Source organism: Eumetopias jubatus, unplaced genomic scaffold, assembly GCF_037043125.1.
Source record: "Eumetopias jubatus isolate StellerSeaLion01/CBP00866 unplaced genomic scaffold, mEumJub1_p1.0 scaffold_8, whole genome shotgun sequence".
NCBI lineage: Eukaryota > Metazoa > Chordata > Mammalia > Carnivora > Otariidae > Eumetopias > Eumetopias jubatus.
This window is the reverse complement of record NW_028274814.1, coordinates 78,378,772-78,403,886: the sequence shown is the minus strand read 5'-3', so window position 1 is coordinate 78,403,886 and position 25,115 is coordinate 78,378,772. Positions and strand designations below refer to the sequence as shown.

Below are 25,115 nucleotides of genomic sequence, written 5' to 3'. Positions count from 1 at the left end.
GATTTTGAGAAAATGTGATCCCCAAGGCACTGATCGAAGCTCTGGACAATGTAAACTGTAACAGCTTTCCAAACTGGTTCTTTTGAAAAGGCATTCTTTTCTAAATTAGAATTCAGATCACACAGTCCCTAAAAATGATCTCCTGTTCTTATTAGATAAGGAAATGAGAAGAGGAGATCAGATAAATGCAGAAAGGCTTTAGGGGCAAGTCTTTGCCTAACATTGAAAAAGGACTACCAAGTTGACTGGGCTGGTATTGCAGAGCCCAATATGAACCATTCACCTAAAGACCCCAAGGAGGGACGCCTGAGGGGCTCAGTCGCTGAGCATCTGCCTTGGGCTCAGGTCAAGATCCCAGAGTCCAGAGATCGAGCCCCGCATCGGGCTCCTTGCTCAGCGGGGAGCCCGCTTCTCCCTCTCCCTCTGCCTGCCGCTCCCCCTGCTTGTGCTCTCTCGCTCTCTGTCAAATAAATAAATAAAATCTAAAAAAAAAAAAAAAAAAAGACGCCATGGAGTGTTATTACATATTGAATTATCTAGATTTGGGGAAATGCAAGGATGGGGCATTGCAAAGTTCTGGTGGATGGGTTGGGGCCTTTATGGAAAAGCCAACCCCAGAGGGAGCAGACATTCTGAGTCTCAACTACCCTATAAAGGGACAGAGAGACCCCAGAACCCATACTCTTCACCTTGATGTGATCACCAGATGTGATGTACTACACCATTTATTCCCATATAAGAAGCATTCTCTATTAAACTGTATGCATAGAGTAGTGGTTCAAAGTCAAACCCAGAGACAGATTGGTCCAGGTTTGAATTTTCATTTTGTCACTCATTAGCTATGAGAGACCTTGGGCATATTATAATTTCTCTGAACCTGTTTCCTCAACAGAGGAATAAAGCAAATATAACTGTACCTACTCCCAAGAATTATTTTGAAGATTAGATTAGATAATATAGTAGTTAGCCTCGATAAGGTGCTCAAAAATTAGTAATAATCACAATAATTATCTCTTCAGACTTGCTTTTGGTGGCTAGATGCCTGATGGAAGGAGATATTTATGTCATCTCAGCATCAATCTTTTCTAAATCTCAGCCCAAATTTGCAATTGATTCCAGGTTAAGTTCAGAGCTATAACAGTCTACATCTGGGTAGGAGATACACAGGAAGCAAAATTTAAGGTCTGTATTTGTACAGGATGGCTTGAGTAAGTGGGTTGTACTGGTCGGTGAAGCTCACCTAAGAGCCAATGTTTAATTTCAAGAGATGATGTAGGTTATTTCTGGGGATGATCCTGACATGGATCTTTATCAGAATCTATGGACTCCTATTTGAAATGGTACAATTGGGGCACCTGGGTGGCTCAGTCATTAAGCAGTGTCTGCCTTTGGCTCAGGTCATGATCCAGGGGTCCTGGGATCGAGTCCCACGTTGGGCTCCCTGCTCGGCAGGAAGCCTGCTTCCTCTCCCACTCCCCCTGCCTGTGTTCCTGCTCTCGCTCTTGCTCTCTCTCTCTGTCAAATAAATAAATAAAATCTTAAAAAAAAAAAAAAAAGAAAGAAATGGTACCATTATTTGTACCATGACTTCTGTGGTCACTAAGGTGATCTCAAACTATCAAACAAACATGATGGGACCTCAGAACTGGAAGTCATCTAAATCTGATGAAATCTTCCTTGTCTGTGCTCCTCTTTCAGACTGTTAGGCATTTAGTTAAAGCTGGTGACACCAGAATATAAATTTTGTTTTAATTAAACCATTCTCCAGTGTTCTCTCAGTGCCCTGCGCTGAAGAGGATATTGAGGATGAACTCTTGGCGTGAAGTCTCCATTTTACACTGATTTTCACCGAACACAAGACGGACTGTTTGCAGCAGGACCAGTGGGGATAATGGGAGCTGGGTTTTGTGCAATGATTTTTATCTCTGGTGTTTCTGGCACTGATTCAGGTTTCAGGCAAACAGAGGTATTGGGGACTTAGCAACAATTGCTAGGGAGCTTCCTGGTTGCCAGCAACAGTGAAGGCCCCAGAGACACAAAGACTCAACCTTTCACAAGCACCAAGGAAATCTGGAGCCTGGTTTCTTACTGCAGATACCGCAGAGTCTTCCGGGTAGAGCACAGCAGCTTCTTCTTTCCCCCTTTTATATTCAATTTTTAAAATTCTGTACAGAAACACACTGCCCAGGAGCCTGTATGACAATTAATTTTGCTTCTCAGTTTGTTCAAGAACACTTATATCCTAACCTCTCTCTTAGTGCTGTCCGTTTTTACTCTTTTGAGGGAGAAATGGAATGAAATGGTATTGCAGATCTGATTTGGAATTTTAAATAAGGTGTGACTTGTTTAATGTGTTTGTAATTGGCACTCTTCTACAAAGTTACAATAGATTTTTATCCTTCTGATAATCTTCAGTGATACTATCTGAAAGAGCCTCTTCTCCAAGTGGAGTCTCTAATTTCTTTCTAGAAAAGGTAGAAGCATACAGAATATGAAATAGAGCATTGGCAATTTAAGGTTTTTCCATGACTCATTCAAGGAAATTGTGTAATAGCCTTCCTCTGCCAACCTCACACACTCTTCTCAAATACCTTGCTCTTTTCCTTATTCCATTCCCCCACCCCTGTCACTTTTTCTATCCTTTCTAGATGCCATTAACTTTTTTCACTTTTCTCTAAGGCTGTAAAACTCTCTAGGGTATAGTCATGTGTTATGCAAGGTGATAAAGGAACTGACGTGCCCCCAAGCTTGCTAGTCTGTTTCCTAGCAACTGTATGACATGTTGCTTAGTAACATGAGGGATGAGAGTGAAATCTCTCTCATATATCTAAAAATACCGAAATCATTAAAAAAAAAAAATAGTGGGCTTATTACATATACTAAATCCAGAGACAATCTTACCACGGAGGAAACTTATTTCAGGCCATGCTATCTTGAGTAAACCTCTCTCTCTCTTATAATCTGTATACCAAAATAACAGATAGCTTTTCTTATAAGCAGGTAAAGAAAAAAAAACTCATAGCCTCTTCTAATCTTTTCTCTTCTACACATGCAGCAGAATGAAGAAATGTTTCCTAAATGATCTTTTAGGCTGGGGAGATGAAGGGAAACCCAGACTTTCCTCTTTTCTGCACATGTATAATTGATTTTTTAAAAAGATTTGTTTACTTATTTGAGAAAGAGAGAGAGTGGGGGACAGGCAGAGGGAGAGGGAGAGAGAGAATCCTCAAGCCAACTCCCTTCTGAGCGTGGAGCCTGACCCTGGGCTCAGTCCCAGGACCCTGAGATCATGACCTGAGCCGAAATCAAGAGTTGGCTGTTTAAGAGACTGAGTCACCCAGGTGCCCCCATAATTGATTTTTAAATCAAAATGAAGACTGAGAAGTGTTTCCCAAAACACCTTTTTTAGGCTGGGTGTCATTTGGGAGTTATATCTTTCAAGATTACAACCATCTGGAGAGTAATTCTCTGTCAACTTATCCAGTGGTTTTCAGAATTCAGAAATAACCGAATCATACCACCCAAACCCAGTAAAACTCTTTAGTTCCAAAATGGTAAATATTAATTCTAAAAGAATACTATTTACTGTATTAGACCTACTAAATCAGACTCTGTGGCCTGATGCAGGGACTGGGAATCAGTATTTTTAACTAGCACCCTAGTTATTTCAGCACATTTAGGAAACACTAGTATAGAGGATGATTCTAATATGTTACAAAGGGTTATCCTCTACTATTTTGGCTCTTAGATTTATATATGTAATACTTAAAGAAGAAGCTTCAAGGGGCGCCTGGGTGGCTCGGTCGTTAAGCATCTGCCTTCGGCTCAGGTCATGATCCCAGGGTCTTGGGATCAAGTCCCACATCAGGCTCCCTGCTCGGCGGGAAGCCTGCTTTCTCCCTCTCCCACTTCCCCTGCTTGTGTTCCCTCTCTCGCTGTCTCTCTCTCTCTGTCAAATAAATAAATAAAAAATCTTAAAAAAAAAAAAAAGCAGCTTCAAAGACCAAGTCCTAAATATTCTACACCTTCCCCTTGAACTAGCCCCCTTTGGGCTAATAAAGTTGGTCAAGCTTTAGAAAATTAGTCATTTGCTCATTCTGCAAATATTTATTAAGACAATTTGAAATATAATTGATAGAATTTAGTGATCAGTTGGGATTAACTTAAAAGAGCTGTTATACATAAAGTGCTAAGAATAGCGCCTGGCATATAGGAAATATCATGTAAAAGTTATATAAGGTTTTATTATTATATAAGGTTATTATTATTTTAATCTATCTTGGTAGACTAGAAAGATGACAATGAATTGACCTTGAGAATACAGAGTAATTGAGACTATAGAATACTAAAGAGGTTAATGGAGAAAAATAAGTAATTCTATTTAGATATATTGAACTTGAGATACCTGCAGGTCATCCAAAGGGATAAAGCCAGAAAGAAATACAAGTCCTGAAGATGGGGGCATGTTGTATAAGTCATTTTAAAAGTGAAGTCTGACTTTTTGTGTGGCTAGTGCTACATGAAAATGGGCCAGTTACAATTCCTCAGTATTTTACTTCTTACATCAATGCATCTATTCTGTTGTTCACTAGTATATCAATTTCACACTGATTTATCTATACTATGGAATTAGTGAAGACAAGAATTTGAAAGAAAAAGAGAAGTGCACATTTGGATGGTTGGGGGAGGGGACTCTGGAGCTTCCCTTGACTACTATCAAATCCCTGTAGCCAGGGCACCATGGCAACCTTCCCAGGCTGCCACCTAATTTCCATCTGCTTTAAGGGGAAGGAGGGGGAGGACGGAAGCTTAGCGGTTCAGTGTGCATTCTTGTGAGTGTGTGTAATTTGGGTTAATGAAATGCAACCAAATTATAAATTGTGTTTTATGGAAAACTGAGATTATCTACTGTCTTCTCCAATTCCTTCTCTTTCTTCTCTTCTCAGGATGCCTTTAAGCCTCTTCTAGTTTCGTCCCCTTTTCCCAAATGTCAGATTTCATCAATAGGCTTAGGTGAACTACCTCCCCAGTACCTCCCCAAAGTCAGAGCAAAATTACAAATTAAAATGTGAATCTCAGGACATAAATATGTTGTTCAAAAGAGTGCTTCAGTAAGTGACTGAACATCCATGAGTGACCTCAAAGCATTATATTACAACGCCAGAGATATATTTTGAATATTACAGAGTACAGGTGTTTGTGTTATTTCATAAGTCTTACTTCTGGAATAGAAATTCATTAATATTTCTCTCTGCTATACACACCAAAGTCCTTCCCAAAATAGATGAAACTCAGTTACCAAAATCATTGATAATTCTTACCATTATTATCCAGAAAAAAAAAAACACCATTATTTAGTAATATTGCATTGTGTTGACCAGAGTTTGAGAAAGATAATGTTAAGCTTTAAATAAAATTCTGAATTCAGATGTGGGTCATAGTCTTACCTAAACTGTTAACAGTGGAACTTGGCCAAGATGAATGCAGCAGATAATCTTTAAAGGCCATACATAGTGAGCACCAAATCACTCAATACATTGATCAGTGCAGAACCCTAAAGTAAAGATAAATATAAATTCAGGATGTCAGCATAATCGTGTCCATCTCCTTATTTAAATTTAGTGTTCGAGATGTGTTTTTGTTAGAGAGTTTAAGAGAAACCTCCTTGCTTGAATTTATCTGTTTACACTCACACTTGCATGAGGAAGGGCAGTGTGAGACAGGCAGGCACGATCATTCCACAAATGAGACAGAGGCAACAGTGTGGGGTGAGACCCTGAACACTGTACCAGGATGAAGGCAGGAAATGCAACACACTTCTTTGTGTTGGCAGCTCCTGCAGGGTCCTCTCTCTCACAGCACTGGACACAATGTATTGTGTTTAACAGTTTCAGTCACTGAACCTTGAGCTCCTCTGGGCCAGGAAACATGTTTTAGGTCTTTTGTGCCAAGCCTTACTATATACTTATTTCCTTGTCGCTAAATCCAATGAACATTCCCCTGTCCTTATTAACAACCCCTCTGCAGTATTTGCTATTACTCAGCACTCTACTTGACACTGCCCTTCCTTTGTTTCTCTACAACAAAATCTTCTGCTTTTCCTCCTCCTTTGGCCAGTTCTTTTTTATTCTTTTCCTTACACCACTGCTGCTTCTTCTTCTTCTTGAAGTCCTCTACTGTTTTTGTTTTTGTTTTTTCAAGATTTTATTTTTAAGTAATCTCTACACCCAAGGTGGAGCTCGAACTTACAACCCTGAGATCAAGAGTCACATTCTCAGGGCGCCTCAGTGGCTCAGTTGGTTAAGCAACCCACTCTTGGTTTCAGCTCAGGTGGTGATCGCAGGGTCCAGGGATCAAGCCCCAATCCCGGTGTGGGGCTCCCCACTCAGCATGGAGTTTGCCAGAGATTCTTTCCTCCTCCCTCTCCCTCCCCTCTGCTCCTCCCCCACCCTTTGCTGGGTGCACGCAAGTGCTCTCTCTCTCTCTCTCTCTCTCAAATAAATAAATAAATAAATAAATAAATAAATAAATAAATAGTGTTAAAAAAGAGTCACATGCTCTACCCACTGAGCCAGACAAGCGCCCCTCTTTGCTCTTTTTAATGTATTATGTATGTTCTCAAATCTGCTAAGTCAACCTCCTAAATATTCCTCAATCCATTTCTTTCCTTTCAATCTATCTCTTTCCTTCTGTCCCTATAGCTTTACCCTTAATCAGGCCCTCATCATAAAGTCTGGATGACTGTAATAGACTCCTAGCTAGTCTCCTTGCTTTCAGTCTCAAACTCTTCCAATCTATTCTTTAAATCCAGAATGGTCTTTCTAGCCCAGCTAAATTGTGACAGAGAGGAGAATTGAACCCAGGTCTGCCTGACTCTGGAGCCAGTTGCCCCATCCTTCACTGCTCATTGCTCCTCATTCCTAGACATCACCACCTCTAGACTCAATTTTCCATATATTCCCCAAATATGTCTACTTCTTTGTACTTCCTTGAGTCAGTCTTACCATCTACTAATCAACAATCTTCTAACCAGTCTTCCCTATTCCCAACTCTGTTCTATCTATTCTTTCTGCACACAGCAGTCAGAAGTAGCTTTCTAGGGGCGCCTTCTAGGTCCTTCCATAATCAATTCTTTGTCTAATCCTCCAGCCTCATGGCTCCCCAATTCCCTTTCCTTATACTTTATGTAACAAACCATAACAAACCACCTCCAGTTTCTAAACTAACCCAGGTGTCTGTGTATTTGCATGTGCACTCTCTTCTCCATTTGTACCTGCTACTCCTATTTCTTTTTCAAGACAATCCCAAGAATTGTTGGGGCATCTGGGTGGCTCAGTCGTTAAGCGTCTACCTTCGGCTCAGGTCATGATCCCAGGGTCCTGGGATCGAGCCCCGCATTGGGCTCCCTGCTCTGCGGGAAGCCTGCTTGTCCCTCTCCCTCTCCCCCTGCTTGTGTTCCCTCTCTCGCTGTGTCTCTCTCTGTCAAATAAATAAAATCTTTAAAAAAAAAAATCCATCCCTACTTTAAAAAAAAAAAAAGAATTGTCTCTTCCAGGAAGCCTTCCTGCATTCTCTATGCCACCCCATCCCCCAAAGAGCTAGAGGTTACAGGTATATATGTCACCTTGCATGGGATCATGCCATGCCTCTTTCTTGGGACTTATCAGAATGCATTATATCTAATTAAATCTTAGCCAAATTAACATCTATTTACCCTACACTACACCTGGCCCAATATATGCAACTTAGTAGGCAACCAATATGCATTTCCAAAAAGAAGAAACAAATGAATTAATGTTTGAAACATATAGGGCTGATCATCCATATCAGTTAATTACTTGGGTTAAAAAAGATTATAATAATTTAGAAAATAATAAAGTTGAAATATGTACAAGCTAGTGAGAGGAGGCTTCCCATATATACATATGGTACCTTAATTCATGACAAAAGTGTCACACAGTTAGTGGGGAAAGGATGGTCTTACAAATAAATAGTGCTGGACCAACTGGATTTCCATATGGGGAAAAAATAGGTCTGATTTCTACTTCACACCAAACACACACAAAAATATCAGTTCCCATATGCATTGTGGAACTAAATGTAAAAGCTTAAACAATAAATCCTTTAGAAGAACATATTCTGTTCTATCTCAATCATGACCTTGTGGATAGGCAAAGATTTCTTAAATGCAACTCAAAAGATGCTAGCAATAGGAACTCCTGGCTGGCTTCGTCCGTAGAGCTTGCAATTCTTTATCTCAGAGTTATAGGTTCAAGACCCACGTTGAATGTAGAGATACCTGAAAAATAAAATCTTAAAGTAATCTCTGCACCCAACATGGAGCTTGAACTCATGACCCCGAGATCAAGAGTCGCATGCTCTACCAAGTGAGCCAGCCAGGTGCCCCTCTGAAAAATAAAATCTTAAAAAAAAATGCTAACAATAAAGAAAAAATGATAAATTGAACTACTTAAAATTAAGAACTTCTGTTCATCAAATGACACCATTAGGAGAGTGAAAAGGCAAGCTGCAGGACAGGACAAAAAATTTTTTTTGTAATCTTCAAATCCAACAAAGGACTCTTATTCATAATATATAATGAACCAAACACTAAGATAAAGACAGGCAATCCATGAGAAAATATGAAAGAGCCTTGAACAGGCATTTCACCACAGAGGATATTAAATGGACAATAAACACATGAAAAGGTGTCAACCTCATTAGTTAATCACAATGTGATAGATATTATACTATAAACTCTCCTGAATGGCTACAGTGAAGGAGGATGAGAAGCAGAACTCTCCTACACTACTAGTGGGAATGTACATTACAACTTCGGGAATATTTGCAGCCCAACGCAGGGTTCTATCCCAGGACCCTGAGATCATGACCTGAGCAGAAATCAAGACTCAGCTGCTTTACCGAATGAGCCACCCAGGCACTCCAGTGGGTAATGAGAGCAGATTGTAACTGGGTAGAGGTACAAGGGGGAGGCTTCTCAGATACTGATAATGTTCTGTTTCTTTTTTTTTTTAATTTTACTTTATTATGTTACATTAATCACCATACATCATTAGTTTTTGATGTAGTGTTCCATGATTCATTGTTTGCGTATAACACCCAGTGCTCCATGCAGTACATGTCCTCTTTAATACCCATCACCAGGCTAACCCATCCCCCCACCCCTCCTCCCCTCCAGAACACTCAGTTTGTTTCTCAGAGTCCATAGTCTCTCATGGTTCATCTCCCCCTCCGATTTCCCCCCCTTCATTTTTCCCTTCCTGCTATCTTCTTCTTTTTTTTTTTAAACATATAATGTATTATTTGTTTCAGAGGTACAGGTCTGTGGTTCAACAGTCTTACACAATTCACAGTGCTCACCATAGCACATACCCTCCCCAATGTCTATCACCTAGCCACCCCATCCCTCCCACCCCCCACCACTCCAGCCACCCTCAGTTTGTTTCCTGAGATTAAGAATTCCTCATATCAGTGAGGTCATATGATACATGTCTTTCTCTGATTGACTTATTTTGCCCTCTAACACTGTCTAGTTCCATCCATGTCATTGCAAATGGCAAGATTTCATTTTTTTGATGGCTGCATAATATTCCATATATATATATACACCGGATCTTCTTTATCCATTCATCTGTTGATGCACATCTTGGCTCTTTCCACAGTTTGGCTATTGTGGACATTGCTGCTATAAACATCGGGGTGCACATACCACTTCAGATCACTACATTTGTATCTTTGGGGTAAATACCCAGTAGTGCAATTGCGGGGTCATAGGGTAGCTCTATTTTCAACTTTTTGAGGAACCTCCATACTGTTTTCCAGAGTGGTTGCACCAGCTTGCATTCCCACCAACAGTGTAGGAGGGTTCCCCTTTTTCCGCATCTTCGCCAACATCTGTCCTTTCCTGACTTGTTAATTTTAGCCATTCTGACTGGTGTGAGGTGGTATCTCATTGAGGTTTTGATTTGGATTTCCTTGATGCTGAGTGATGTTGAGCACTCTTTCATGTGTCTGTTGGCCATTTGGATGTCTTCTTTGGAAAAATGTCTGTTCATGTCTTCTGCCTTTTTCTTGATTGGATTATTTGTTCTTTGGGTGTTGAGTTTGATAAGTTTTTTATAGATTTTGGATACTAGCCCTTTATCTGTATGTCATTTGCACATATCTTCTCCCATTCTGTCGGTTGTCTTTTGGTTTTGTTGACTGTTTCCTTTGCTGTGCAAAAGCTTTTTATCTTGATGAAGTCCCAATAGTTCATTTTTGCCCTTGCTTCCCTTGCCTTTGGTGATGTTTCTAGGAGGAAGTTGCTGCGGCTGAGGTCGAAGAGATTGCTGCTTGTGTTCTCCTCTAGGATTTTGATGGACTCCTATCTCACATTTAGGTCTTTCAACCATTTTGAGTCTATTTTTGTGTGTGGTGTAAGGAAATGGTCCAGTTTCATTCTTCTGCATGTGGCTGTCCAATTTTCCCAACACCATTTGTTGAAGAGACTGTCTTTTTTCCATTGGAAATTCTTTCCTGCTCTGTCGAAGATTAGTTGACCATAGAGTTGAGAGTCCATTTCAGGGCTCTCTATTCTGTTCCATTGATCTATGTGTCTGTTTTTGTGCCAGTACCATACTGTCTTGATGATGACAGCTTTGTAATAGAGCTGGAAGTCCGGAATTGTGATGCCATCAGCTTTGCTTTTCTTTTTCAACCTTCCTCTGGCTATTCGGGGCCTTTTCTGGTTCCATACAAATTTTAGGATTATTTGTTCTGTTTCTTTGAAAAAAGTTGATGGTATTTTGATGGGGATTGCATTGAATGTGTAGATTGCTCTAGGTAGTTTTGATCATCTTCACAATATTTATTCTTCCAATCCATGAGCATGGAACGTTTTTCCATTTGTGTCTTCCTCAATGTTCTGTTTCTTGATCTGCATGCTAGTTACACTAGTAATAATGTTAAGTATACAAAAATTCATCAAACTGTACATTTATGATTGGTAAAAATGTATGTATGTATGATATCCTTCAATAAAAAGTTTTCAAAATAAAGAATTAAAAAGACAGAAAGGCTTTTCACATGGTGAACATAACTGTATGCACAGGAATTGTGTTTCCCATTGAAATTCTGGGTTATAGTTGGAGAATTCTATTCTCATACCATACGGCCATAATATAATGCTCTTTTCATTAGGTTTCAAATATGCATCTCCACCACTCTACTCCTTACCGTTCTCAGATTCCCAGTAACTTCCAAGACTTCTGCCCTCAGTCCCTCTATCACCTCAAACCATGCAGCATTCAACTGTAAGAACACATTAACTGACTGACAGCCCCCACCACACACACACAAACACACACACAACACACACACACACACACACACAACACACATATAAATGCATTTCCTACTCAGACTTGTATCTCTTCTCAACTTCCCTATTTTCTTTTTCTTCTTTCTTTCTTTCTTTCTTTCTTTCTTTCTTTCTTTCTTTCTTTCTCTTTCTTTCTTTCATTCTTTCTTTCAGAGCTGCATGCTCCACGGACTGAGCCAGCCAGGCACCCCCATCAACTTCCCTATTTTCATAAAGAGCACCACTACCATTTCATGCTCTTAGTTCACCAAGTTCAAAACTTTAAGGGTTAATTTTTACTCTCTCCTTTTTGCCTCATGTTCAGCCAGTCACCACTGGGATTCTTCCTTTGGATGGTCTCTTCTATGATCCTTTTTTTTTTTTTAAGATTTTATTTATTTAGTCCACAGTAGCCAAACTGTGGAAAGAGCCAAGATGTCCATCGACAGATGAATGGATAAAGAAGATGTGGTATATATACACAATGGAATATTATGCAGCCATCAAAAGGAATGAGATCTTGCCATTTGCAACGACGTGGATGGAACTGGAGGGTGTTATGCTGAGTGAAATAAGTCAATCAGAGAAAGACATGTATCATATGACCTCACTGATATGAGGAATTCTCTTTTTTTTTATTTAGAGAATACTTTATTAGTTTCTGTAATCAAACCCATGTAGATAAGACCTTACATATTTAATACAGTGCGTTACCCCTGTACAAATGGAAAAAATTATGTTTAACATTTCTAGACCAATATGGCTGTTAATTTCTGTACAATGCCAACCCAACACAGTACAACTGGGATACTTTTTCCAAAGTTGACAGCACAGCTAAAGTTTCCAAAAATTCAAATTATTTATATATATATGTATATGTATGTATATATATATATATTTATTTATTTATTTATATAAAAAGACCAATAGCAGTATGTTATGCATCAATAGCAGCAACAGCTTTTCCAGGTTCTGCAGTCATCTGAACAAAATTATAGAGACATCCAGCACACTCCATTAATAAGAAAGGGGGGGAAGGTAAAAAAAAAAACAAAACCCCAGAAAACAGCAAAGTTCTGTTACTGTCGTGGCACCTGGCACCATTTTTTTATTAGCTTTGATATGAGGAATTCTTAATCTCAGGAAACAAACTGAGGGTTGCTGGAGTGGTGGGGGGTGGGAGGGATGGGGTGGCTGGGTGATAGACAGTGGGGAGGGTATGTGCTATGGTGAGCGCTGTGAATTGTGCAAGACTGTTGAATCACAGATCTGTACCTCTGAAACAAATAATGCAATATATATTAAGAAAAAAAAGAAGAAGAAGATAGCAGGAGGGGAAGAATGAATGGGAGTAAATCGGAGGGGGAGAGGAACCAAGAGAGACGATGGACTCTGAAAAACAAACTGAGGGTTCTAGAGGGGAGGGGGGTGGGGGGATGGGTTAGCCTGGTGATGGGTATTAAAGAGGGCACGTTCTGCATGGAGCACTGGGTGTTATGCACAAACAATGAATCATGGAACACTACATCAAAAACTAATGAGGTAATGTATGGTGATTAACATAACAATAAAAAATTTAAAAGAAAAAATATTTTATTTATTTATTTGACAGAGAGAGAGACAGCGAGAGAGGGAACATAAGCAGGGGGAGTGGGAGAGGGAGAAGCAGGCTTCCCACTGAGCAGGGAGCCTGATGCCCAGGACCCCGGATCATGACCTGAGTGGAAGGCAGATGCTCAACAACTGAGCCACCCAGGCTCCCCCTATGATCCCTTTCTAACCATTCCCCCTGTAATTATGAAGGTCTGAGACCTTCTGCTTAAAATATTGCAGTAACCTCCTTATTGGTGTCATTATTTCCAGTCTCTTTCCCTACTCCACTTAGCTGTCAGATTAATTTTATAAATTAATTTTATAAAAATTAATATATATTATATTAATATTAATTTTATTAAAATGTTGTTCACTCTTTTCTATAAGAATACAAAAGCTCCATACTGCCTACAGACTCAAGCCCAAACTCCTTCTTCAGACTGGAGTTCAAAATGCTTAACTAGCTCCACTCCCCACATATAACATTTTACCCACCATTCCTTTGCATGCCCAAATTGAGACATTTTTGCTCTCCCTTGTACAGGCCCCAGATCAACATCATACTATCTCTTTGCTAACATTATGTTCCCTGTTTAAAGTACTCACTCTACTCCTGTCCCATTTGGTTATGAGCCACCATTCTGAGTGAAGACTTCCATGATAAACAATTGCTCTTAATATAAGGACTTTTTCCTTCTTTTGAAATTTCTATAACTTTCTATTCAAGGTAGTACAGAATAAATTGTGAAGTAGATAAAAATTATCTTCAGCAACCACAATTTCCTCTTTTTAGTACTTATTTTAAGAAATTCTTAATTTATTAAGAAATTTTCAAACAGGAGCACCTGGTAGCTCAATCGGTTAAGCGTCTGCCTTTGGCTCAGGTCCTGATCCCAGGGTCCTGGGGTCCACCCCACATCGGGCTCCTTGCTCAGCGGGGAGCCTGCTTCTCCCTCTGCCTGCAGCTCCCCCATTCGTGCTCTCTCTCTCTCTGACAAATAAATCTTTAAAAAAAAAGAAAGAAAGGAAGAAATTTTCAAACATACCCAAAAATAGAGAAAACAGTATAATGAACTCCATATACACATCATTAACATTTAACAATTATCAAGAGTTTTGCCACAATCTTTATCTATCATTTTTCCCCTTTTTCTTTCCTAAAGTACTTTATTTTTATTTATTTATTTATTTTTTTAGAGGCGCAGGGCAAGAGAGACAGATGGAGAGGGAGAGAGAGAATCTTAAGCAGGCAGGCAGCCCGACTCAGGGCTCGATCTCATGACACTGAGATCATGACCTGAGCTGAAATCAAGAGTTGGACTCTTAAATGACTGAGCCATCCAGGCGCCCCTCAAATCATTATTTATTTGATTGCCAATATGTAGAGTATGGAGTTGGTGCCCTAGTTACTTCCAGTGGTGCAAAGGTATCAGATGATTATTTTTAATTCACTTTTTTCTAATTTTATTTTTCCTTTGTGGGGTATCTTTATGAACTCATAGGTTGATATTGTTAATTTTTTATTATAAAAATTGCATAAATACAAAAATGAATAAAACATAATTTTATAGCATAACAAATAATTATAAAGTGACTCTCTAGCTTTTATAACTCCTTTGCCTCCCTATCAAAATCAACTCTCAGGAAATTATCTCAATTTTAACACAATTTTAAATCAGTATGTCCTTTCACAGGTTTTTAAGTATAAGATTTACTTCCATTATGGAATTAAAGCAGCCATATTTAGGATTTGGGATCTTCATCTTAAAACTAACAGGCAGCCATTGATCTGCTTTAAGCAGTGGAGTGACATGATCTGTATTATGTGACATGATCTGTGAGATGTATTATAATAAGATCACTCTGGGGGCGCCTGGGTGGCTCATTCGGTTAAGTGTCTGCCTTCCACTCAGGTCATAATCCCAGGGTCCTGGGATTGAGCTCCCCGCTCCATGGAGAGCCTGCTTCTCCCTCTCCCTCTCCTTCTCCCTGCTGCTCCCCCTGCTTGTGCTCTCTATCTCGCTGTCAAATAAATAAATAAATAAAATCTTAAAAAAAAAATAAGATCACTCTGATTGTTGTGTGAGGACTGAACTGGGTGGGGGTAGAAGCAAGTGTATAGAAAATCTAGGAGGGTACTAAGGTTGTCCAGGCAAAAGATGATGTACTTACTAGAATGGAGGTAGTTGAGATGGAGAGAAAAGAACAAGATTTGAGAAAGATTTAGGAGGTAGACTTGACAGGACTTAGTGACTGATTCTACAGTGGTTAGAAAAGGAGAGGGAGATAGCAAGAGTAATTCTCATTTCTGATTTGAGAAACCAGATGTATGCTGTTCCATCTACTGAGCAAGAGAACCTTGTAGGAGGTGCATATTTAGGAGAAGATAACTAGTTCAATTTGGGATACCTGTGAGAAACCCAGCCAGAGACTGTAAGTTTACTATAGAATCTGGAACTAAAAGGAGTTGTTAGGAAGTGATGGACGGGGTGCCTGGGTGGCTCAGATGGTTAAGTGTCTGCCTTTGGCTCAGGTGCCCTTCTCCTTGGGAGCCTGCTTCTCCCTCTACCTCTGTCTCTCTCTGCCTCTCATGAATAAATAAATAAAATCTTTAAAAAAAAAAAAAGAAGTGATGGACAGGGGCGCTGGGTGGCTCAGTCGTTAAGCACCTGCCTTCGGCTCAGGTCATGATCTCACTCAGGATTCTGGGATCCAGCCCCACATCGGGCTCCCTGTTCAGCGGGAAGCCTGCTTCTCCCTCTCCCACTCCCCCTGCTTGTGTTCCCTCTCTCAATGTGTCTCTGTCTGTCAAATAAATAAATAAAATCTTAAAAAAAAAAAAAGTGATGGGCATATAAAAAGGATTTGAAGGCTTGGGAACGAAAGCACTTACCATCTTCTAGGAGTGACTAAAATCAGATAGAATAAAATGAGAAAAGAGTCTAGGACTGAATCTTGAGAAACTCCAACATTTCAAGATTGGGAAAGGAGGAGGAACCAGCAGAGACAGAGAAGAAACAAAAAATGTAGGAGGGAAACCCAGAAAATGTAGAGTTTCTGAGGACAAGGGAAGAAGGTGTTCCAAGAAAGAGATAATATATTAACTGTGACAAAGCTTATCACAGGTCAACAAGAACTAAAAAGTGTCCAGTGGATTTAGCAACAACCATGGAGGGCATTTGTTTTCAAGGAGTGGTAAGAGCAGAATCCAGATTGAATGGATTTAGGGATAAATAGGAGGTGAAGAAATAGGAAGAAAAAAGTGTTTGACAACTTCCTTGTTTCCTACATAAGCTATAATACATGGGGTCGTGCAGTGGATTCTACAAAGCTCCTCTCCATATACCTACAAACACATGCTGTCTCCTATATACATGTACTAATTTTATTTCTTCAACTAAATTGGAAGACTCTAGGGGTGCCTGAGTGGCTCAGTCAGGTCATGATCTCCAGGTCCTGGGATCGAGCCCCAAACTGGGTTTCCTGCTCAGTGGTGAGTCTGCTTCTCTCTCTCTCTCTCCCTCTGCTCATTCTCTCTCTCAAATAAATACATAAAGTCTTAAAAAAAAAAAAAGACTGGGCGCCTGGGTGGCTCAGATGGTTAAGCGTCTGCCTTCAGCTCAGGTCATGATCCCGGGGTCCTGGGATCGGGTCCCGCATCGGGCTCCCTGCTCCTTGGGAGCCTGCTTCTCCCTCTCTCTCTCTCTCTCTCTCTCGCTCTCTCTCTCTGTCTTTCATGAATAAATAAATAAAATCTTTAAAAAAAAAAGATTGGAAGACTCTAGAGAAAAGAGATCATAGTACTACCTCTGAATTACATTATCTAGAATGGTCAAGGACTCACTGTAGACACCCAATAAATGCTTATTGAATAAAAAAGGCAAAATACTTATTACATACCTTTAAATTGTTAGGCATTATAGTAATGAAAATATGCACAGAGAGAAACCATTCAATTCATCAAATGCATGCATAATATCTAGTGTATGCTTGGCACTTTGCCAGGGACTGGGATTCACATTTTAATGGAGAAGAGGTGTAGATACACAAATAAATAATTTAAATTCTACAAATATTATAAAAGAAAAGATGTTTTACACTAATCTTACCGTGGACACAAATGAACTTATTTGTAGAATACTTACACATCTATATTTATGTAAGTTAAAGAAATTGCCAGAAAAAAATAAAAGGTGAACTATAAATTTTTTTTAATAGTTTGCATGCTATTAAGTCAGATAACGAATTAGTTATCTGGAATTAGTTATCTGGAATTAGGAAAAAAGAACAGATTAGTTATTTCCCTCTGCTCTCCCATTTATACATTTAAGATTATCAGTGCTCAAATAATCTATTTCTGACCTAGATCTTATTGTTACTTATGCCCAAGGGGAGAAAAAAAATCCTCATTTGCATAAGGAACAGAATAGCTCTGAGATAGAATTACAAAGAATCAATTGCATGAACATGCCTCTTTTTTATTTAATCCTCTGTAAACTGCATAAAGAACTGAGACTATTGGTGAAATGACATATTTCTTTTATATTGTAAAGAAAATAAAATTCAAGACTGTGCCTCTCATCCCACAAGGAAAGATTTGTACACTTTACCATGGTCCAGCAGTGTTTCATTTATTTGACTATTAAAATTTCATAAAAAGTATTTTCAATGAGTGACTTATAAATCCTTATACTCCCCAATGCGATTTAACTCTTTATTTTTATTAAATGTACTTCTAGGTGCGGAAAGAAACATTCGAGTTGTCCTTAATTATCCTGTCTTTTTACTGAAATATACTTTTATTTGCTAAAGGGATGGAGATAAGATGATGTTGAAGATTATTTTTTCTATGAAATATGCAAGAAGTAGATAAAATGATTTGTGTGTTGGTTTTATTTTTTCTAGGGAGACTACTGCAGCAAACTTGAACAAGTAAAGCAGAGCTATGGAGAGCCGGCTAGAAAAATCCATGGCAGCCATTGTCACACCACAACCTGCAGCAGCTGTCTCAAGACCCTCCCTCCCACGCCTGCTCTGCCCGCCAGCCCAGCAGGAATGAATGGGCTCCGCAGAGCACTGTAAATGGTGCTGCAGACCCTCAAAATCTGTTGCTGAAAACCGAACATAAAAATCATCTGCCAAAATAGAAATTTCCAACTTTGGTGGTCAAAACAAACCTCTTTACCTCTGAAATTTCATTAGCAATGTCAGGTAGTAATCAGTCCAGAGTTTTATTCTGCATAGCCCGTCCTTGTTGGTAATAGAGCCTTTCTAAATAGCAAAAGAATGTTACTGCAATCCATTTCCTAGGGGTGAAAGCAAAGCCTTTTTGTCCCAAGAGGCAATTGAGCAACCACCAGTCTCCAGTTGAATAGCAACGGTGTGAGGCTGGCCACAATTCCCACAGTTAGAAGCCCAGTCTCTTGAGAAGATTTACCGAAATCACACAAGAACTACATAAAAAAGAAATGCAACTATTGAGCTGACATAGTTGTCTGTGGATGGAGACAAAATCACAAAATGTAAGAAAGAAAATTCTTTCTTACATTATACAGCTCTCCTTTGTCCTAGTTATTCTTCTCTTTCCAGAAAAAAAGAAGAAAAAGAACAATGCAAAATATAACTGCATGGCACAGGTAATAGTACTAGCTTCTGAACTCCTTGTATTTTCTCAATTCTATATCAGGAAAGACGATTCATTTTAAAGAACAATGCACTACATAAAATGTATTACATGGACTTCTGGTAAAGGAATATTTCTAGTAGACTCTTTAACTATGCTATGTTTCTTAGATCTTAATTATCACCATGTTAGAACTACTCGTGTGCTTCCATATTTAGTATGGTTTTCTTCCATCTTCCCTTTTTTGTTTAGCTTTTTGGGGGAGGGGTGCAAAAGAAGGTCTGAAGATAAATTACTTGAACCTGAAAAACCATTTTGGATGGTTCTATTATTGAACATTTCTTTATATTAAAAAAATCACATTTACCCGAGCCATTTTAAGCATCATTCCCGTCTTCTCTCCTACTTTATCTTTAAAGCAATTAGAGATGTTGAAGCTTCCCTGAATGTGGCAGAATTTAGTGTACTGTGAGAGAGGGGCTGGGAGTAATTTTCCATTAAATATTTCATCTCAACACAAAATCTGCGATATAAGTGTTGGGGAAAACCTACATTGGTGATTTTAACTGTAGTATGAAGTTTAAGCAATATAAAAATCATCCAATTCAAGTTCTCTTTCTTCCCTTCTCCCTCCCCCGCCCAACCCCACCCCATAATGGATGCTCGGCTGACTGTTTTTGCACAGTCTCTTTGTCTGAAGGATGCAAACAGTCTATGGATGCTAGGGAAAAGGGGGTGGGGGTGAGATTACCTCATCCCATGTTGCCTGCACCAATCACCACTCTCCTGTCGTGGCTTCTCCAGGCAGATCGAGGGGTCTGGACCAACAGGAAAAGGCCCCAGCCCATCCCCATGGTGACCGAGTTGTATATAGGGAGCCGCATCCGCCCATGTGCCGCAGGTTCTCTTACATCGACCGCCTAAGAGTCGCGCTGTAAGAAGCAACAACCTCTCCTCTTCCTCTCCGCCATCTGCTCGGCAGACGCAAAGCAGCAACCATGGTAAGAATCTTCTTTCTCTGGCTCTTTGTGGCCATTGGGTGGGGTCAGTCCCCCAAGATCTACTTGGAAAATCTTAAGCCCTTTTTCCTTTACAGCTTCTTTGGGTAAGGGTAGTCTTTATGCTTTGTTTGCGAGGTTTAGCTTTGCTGCCCCACATCCTCGAGCCCGGCCGCCGCCGCAGTGCGGGGTGCAGGAGCCCAGCCAGAACTGCGCCCGGGGCGCAGCAGAACCGTGGGGAAGAACAAAGGCGGCGCAGAGCGAGTACTTGTTATCTGAGCCCTTCCGAGCCGCCAGCAGCCCATCTGTCGGTGACGAAAGAGTCTGGGGCAGGGAAAGGCGGTCGTGGCGTCGCCTGCTCGGCCCCAGCGTCTGTGCGCACTGTGTTCGTGTGATTTGGAGAGGCTTTTCTTCCTGGCGTTGTTCCCTGGGGGAGGGAGAGAAGTCGTCCAAAAGGACCCGGGCTCAGTGGGTGTAGCTGGGAAGGGGGGAGGGGGAAGGGAGAAGGACAGGAACAAAGCGGAACCTTGGGTTAGTATAAAAAGATCCCTCTACGGCTGTTAGCGGGGTGAAAATGGTTAGTTTCTGTTGGGAGCCCCTGGCAGCCGGCGTCAGGGCGGCGCAGGGGCGGAGTTGTTTGTTTCTGGCTTCTCCGGCCTTAGAGCCACTGGGCGGGGTTCGCCCTCACTAAACCGCCCCTGTCACAAGACTAATTAAAAGCCTTTCATCATTATAGAACTGTAGGCGTTAAAAGGTTTTTCATTCACTGTTAAAACTTAAGATGAAATATTTTTTTCTTGAGATGCAAAATCACAGTTCTCTTGACAAGCCCTTTAAAGTCTGGTCTGGGACCACCCCGCCCTGACTGACTGGAGTGTGTGTGTGTCTTGTCTGTCCGTCCGTCTGTCTCTGCGTGCTAGCTGCACGTTCAGCAAGAGAAAAAGCTCACTTTGAGAGGCAGGGTACCCCAACGCCCAGAACGCAGGGAAACGCCCTTCCCCGCCCCCACCCATATGTCAGTGACTAGACAATGGATAGACAATGGAAGTTGTAGCCATAAAGACCATAGAGAAGAAAATCTCTTATTGAACGTGATAAGTATGAATATTCTCTGGTGCGTAGAGAACCTGAGAATGAAAATACTATTTTGTTGTTTTAAATAAATATTTCATTATCCCTTCACCGGGCTTTTATTCTTAGTTAGGTCTTCTGATATTTTTCTGATATAGGAACTGTTGTTTTAAAGATACTAATAATTTTTCAGTCTTTTGCAGTGGAGAAGATTCTGGAAAGACTTCTTTTTAAGTAATGAAAATGCTGCAGACAAAGCACTATACTCTCTGTCCAGCTGTCTTTTGTTCTAGTGCATCTACATTAATTCATTTCAATTTAGGCATATGGTTCCAGCCGGGGTCAGAGAAGGAAAACTGGCAGAATAGCACAATGAGATCATGTAGGCAGTTTCTGGAAATAGAACTTACTCTGTTAAATAATGTAGCAGACAGAACAGGCTAGTACCAGGCACAGCAAATGCAGCAATACAGCAATGCAGGAGGCAGACCTTGTTTAGCTTCCAGTCCCTTAGCACTAATGGATTCTGCAGATAGACTGCAAAGGGGTGTGGCATCTAGCCTCAGCTGCAGCACAGATGTCCATGTTAAAATACCAAGTCACATGTAGAAGAAATTCCTTATTTAAAGGGAAGGCAGTAGTAATATTGATTCCAATTAATTAATGATTAAATTTAATTTACTTCATTTTACAAAATCTGTGCTTTAAATATTTTTTAAATACAAAAAATTTCTATTCAACATGACTGGAAACAATGGGCTTGCACATGGGTTAAATAGCGCAACATTATTATTCAGACCACACCCATCTGCAGCATTTGTAGCAGGTGCTTTTCTTTAATCATTTCTATTGAGTTAGGGATAATCTCAAATAAACTTGAAGAATACCTGTACATAATTAGAAATATTTTCAAAAATCTACTGAAAATTCAAAATGCTAACATAACCTAATTTTACAATTTTCTTCTTTTCCTTCCTATAGCGTGAGTGCATCTCCATCCACGTGGGCCAGGCTGGTGTCCAGATCGGCAATGCCTGCTGGGAGCTCTATTGCCTGGAACACGGCATCCAGCCCGATGGCCAGATGCCAAGTGACAAGACCATCGGGGGAGGAGATGACTCCTTCAACACCTTCTTCAGTGAGACGGGCGCCGGCAAGCATGTGCCCAGGGCCGTGTTTGTAGACCTGGAACCCACGGTCATTGGTGAGTTGGCCTCGGTGACCCCAGTGAGCTCCCGGGGCCAGACAGTGGCGGCCGGGGGGCGGGGGTGTCTGGGACAGGAGGTCCGTCTTGAGGCTCCGTGGACACCCTGCGGTTGAGCGGGCTTGTGCAGGGGGTGAGTGAGGGGTGGCTGCTCTGTTTGCCTTTTGCAGATGAAGTTCGCACCGGCACCTACCGGCAGCTCTTCCACCCTGAGCAGCTCATCACCGGCAAGGAGGACGCTGCCAACAACTACGCCCGAGGGCACTACACCATCGGCAAGGAGATCATTGACCTTGTCTTGGACCGCATTCGGAAGCTGGTAGGTTTATTCTCAAGAATAAAGTAAATAATGATCCTAAGGAAGACATTGGAAATACGTTCTTTTCATCTTAAACACAGAACTGAAATGTAATAGAGTGAGGTAAACTATTCTGTTATAGTTTTTTAAAAAAATCCAATTAAAGCATTAACTATTTGGTGTCATTTTATAGATATTAGTGAAGCTATTTTTAACTAAATGCTTAGTAAGATCTGTATTCCTGGAATTATATGAAAAGTGAAAATATATTGCAAAGAGCAGTAACAATATGTTTCCTCTCTTCCTTTTTTCTAACAGGCTGACCAGTGCACAGGTCTTCAGGGCTTCTTGGTTTTCCACAGCTTTGGAGGGGGAACTGGTTCCGGGTTCACCTCCCTGCTGATGGAACGTCTCTCTGTCGATTATGGCAAGAAGTCCAAGCTGGAGTTCTCCATTTACCCAGCCCCCCAGGTTTCCACAGCTGTAGTTGAGCCCTACAACTCCATCCTCACTACCCACACCACCCTGGAGCACTCTGATTGTGCCTTCATGGTAGACAATGAGGCCATCTACGACATCTGTCGTAGAAACCTCGATATTGAACGCCCAACCTACACTAATCTAAATAGGTTGATAGGTCAAATTGTGTCCTCCATCACTGCTTCCCTCCGATTTGATGGAGCCCTGAATGTCGATCTGACAGAATTCCAGACCAACCTGGTGCCCTATCCCCGCATCCACTTCCCTCTGGCCACCTACGCCCCCGTCATCTCTGCTGAGAAAGCCTACCACGAACAGCTTTCTGTAGCAGAGATCACCAACGCATGCTTTGAGCCGGCCAACCAGATGGTGAAATGTGACCCTCGGCACGGTAAATACATGGCCTGCTGCCTGTTGTACCGTGGCGACGTGGTTCCCAAAGATGTCAATGCTGCCATTGCCACCATCAAGACCAAGCGTACCATCCAGTTTGTGGACTGGTGCCCCACTGGCTTCAAAGTGGGCATTAATTACCAGCCTCCCACTGTGGTGCCCGGTGGAGACCTGGCCAAGGTGCAGCGGGCCGTGTGCATGCTGAGCAACACCACAGCCATCGCTGAGGCCTGGGCTCGCCTGGACCACAAGTTCGACCTGATGTATGCCAAGCGTGCCTTTGTTCACTGGTATGTGGGGGAGGGCATGGAGGAAGGAGAGTTTTCTGAGGCCCGTGAGGACATGGCTGCCCTGGAGAAGGATTATGAGGAGGTTGGTGTGGATTCTGTTGAAGGAGAGGGTGAAGAAGAAGGAGAGGAATACTAAAGTAAAAAATGTCACAAAGGTGCTGCTTTTACAGGGAAGCTTATTCTGTTTTGAACATTGAAAAGTTGTGCTCTGATCAGTTAATTTGTATGTAGCAGTGTATACTCACATACAGTTACTGACCTATGCTTTAAAACACAATGCTTTGTTACAGACCCAAGCTGTCCATTTCTCTGATGGGTTTGAATAAAGTATTCCCTGTCTTAAATGAATTCAGTCTTGTGTTTTCTTTTTGGGTGTCTGAAATTCATGTATTTAGTTCTGAGAAGAAAGAATAACTGTTGACTGGCTTATACATGTACTATGAAGTGACTTATTTTAAATTCTAGTACATTATAAAACTTATTCGGGGCGCCTGGGTGGCTCAGTCGTTAAGCGTCTACCTTCGGCTCAGGTCATGATCCCAGGGTCCTGGGATCAAGCCCCGCATCGGGCTCCCTGCTCCACAGGAAGCCTGCTTCTCCCTCTCCACTTCCCCTGCTTGTGTTCCCTCTCTCACTGTGTCTCTGTCAAATAAATAAATAAAATCTTTAAAAAAAAAAACTTACTCATAAAATACAAAATAACCAAAAATTACCACTAGATAAAATCTATGCTCTTTAATTTTAACTCCACTGTGTTACTTAAACTGTTAGTACTCTTTAGAATTGATATTCACTAATACACAGCCAAAGGTCTGGTTACCTGCCAAGTCTCATAGGACAAACATAAAACGGTCAATATTCCAAATGCATTATCCTGTGGTAAGTTTATTTTCATGCATCTCATCCTGGCATGTGTTTAGTGCCATGATGCTTCCTCTGCCCTGGGTTCTCAAAAGAAATCTGCTCTCCAAGCAATTGCTCCCTAGTTTTTTACTTCTTTCCAAATTTATTTTCAGCTAAATGTCACAATAGAAAAGCCTGATATATTTACTCACTCTAATGTGTTATATATCTGAATTTTAACTCTCTAAATATATTATTTTAATATGGGCCAATAACTTCAAAGAGTAAAACTAATCATGCAGTTGTATGCATCAGCACCAACATAGTGAGAGGAACAGCTCTGGGCTGCCAGTCCAACTGACCAAAAGGCTAAGGACCCAAGGACAGCCAACTGTCTTGTGCTATCACACTATCTTCTAGAATAATATCGTGATGAAGTTCTTTTTTGGTATTTATAGCCTGTTTAATCTGTTTTTCCTTTGACACTGCCAACAGAGGGGTGTGATACTACTATAGTTACTGGAATCTGAGTTTAAGTTAATGGAAATAACGAAAAATAAATAAGCCAAGATCAACTAGCTTAAAGCCAATCCAATACTGCTTAGCAGTTTAGAAGCCAATGTGAATAGACTGGGGCAGGAGGGGGGAGTAAAAGGCTTCACTTATTCAGATAAAAAACAATGTGGAAATTAGATCAAATATAAGTTTTTAATGTGCACTCTCAGCACCTAGCAAAAATATAAGGAATATGGTAGATGTATAGATACAGTGATTATTGGTTGAATGAGTAAAGTGTAGGATAAAAGAGATAAGTATAAAATAAAAAAATAAAAGCCCTATGATCCTAATTTTAATTGTAAATAACAGTATGCATTTGTTATGTATTTTCTATTATGAAAAAATTTTATAATTGTGTCCACTGAAAAGGCCTAGGACCAATGTAGGAATGAGTACTCCTAC

General features: G+C 40.6%; 2 protein-coding genes across 2 annotated transcripts in view; one reads left to right on the top strand and one right to left on the bottom strand.

The window, feature by feature from the left end:
- The window catches only part of LOC148163748 (uncharacterized), a 52,569-nt gene extending 32,353 nt beyond the window's left edge, over positions 1–20,216 (bottom strand). The window contains exon 1 of the mRNA XM_088025718.1: positions 19,330–20,216. Within this exon, the coding sequence (XP_087881844.1) occupies positions 19,330–19,334 (5 nt within the window). The 5' untranslated portion in view covers positions 19,335–20,216. The remainder of the gene's footprint in view (positions 1–19,329) is intronic.
- A 1,397-nt stretch (positions 20,217–21,613) lies between these two features.
- Positions 21,614–23,660, top strand: TUBA1A (tubulin alpha 1a). The gene is made up of 3 exons (XM_028125729.2): positions 21,614–21,851; positions 22,022–22,170; positions 22,468–23,660. Exons 1-3 carry the CDS (start codon positions 21,731–21,733, stop codon positions 23,446–23,448), a joined length of 1,251 nt encoding a protein of 416 aa, XP_027981530.2. The 5' UTR covers positions 21,614–21,730; the 3' UTR covers positions 23,449–23,660.
- Positions 23,661–25,115: the final 1,455 nt, after the last annotated feature.

What these genes read in the sequence shown, in the direction of transcription:
- TUBA1A (XM_028125729.2), top strand. Translation starts at nt 21,731, where the DNA reads ATGCCAAGTGACAAGACCATCGGGGGAGGAGATGACTCCTTCAACACC. An exon ending in CCTGGAACCCACGGTCATTG is followed by an intron (nt 21,852 to 22,021) that starts GTGAGTTGGCCT and finishes TGCCTTTTGCAG; the next exon opens with ATGAAGTTCGCACCGGCACC. An exon ending in TGGACCGCATTCGGAAGCTG is followed by an intron (nt 22,171 to 22,467) that starts GTAGGTTTATTC and finishes TTTTTCTAACAG; the next exon opens with GCTGACCAGTGCACAGGTCT.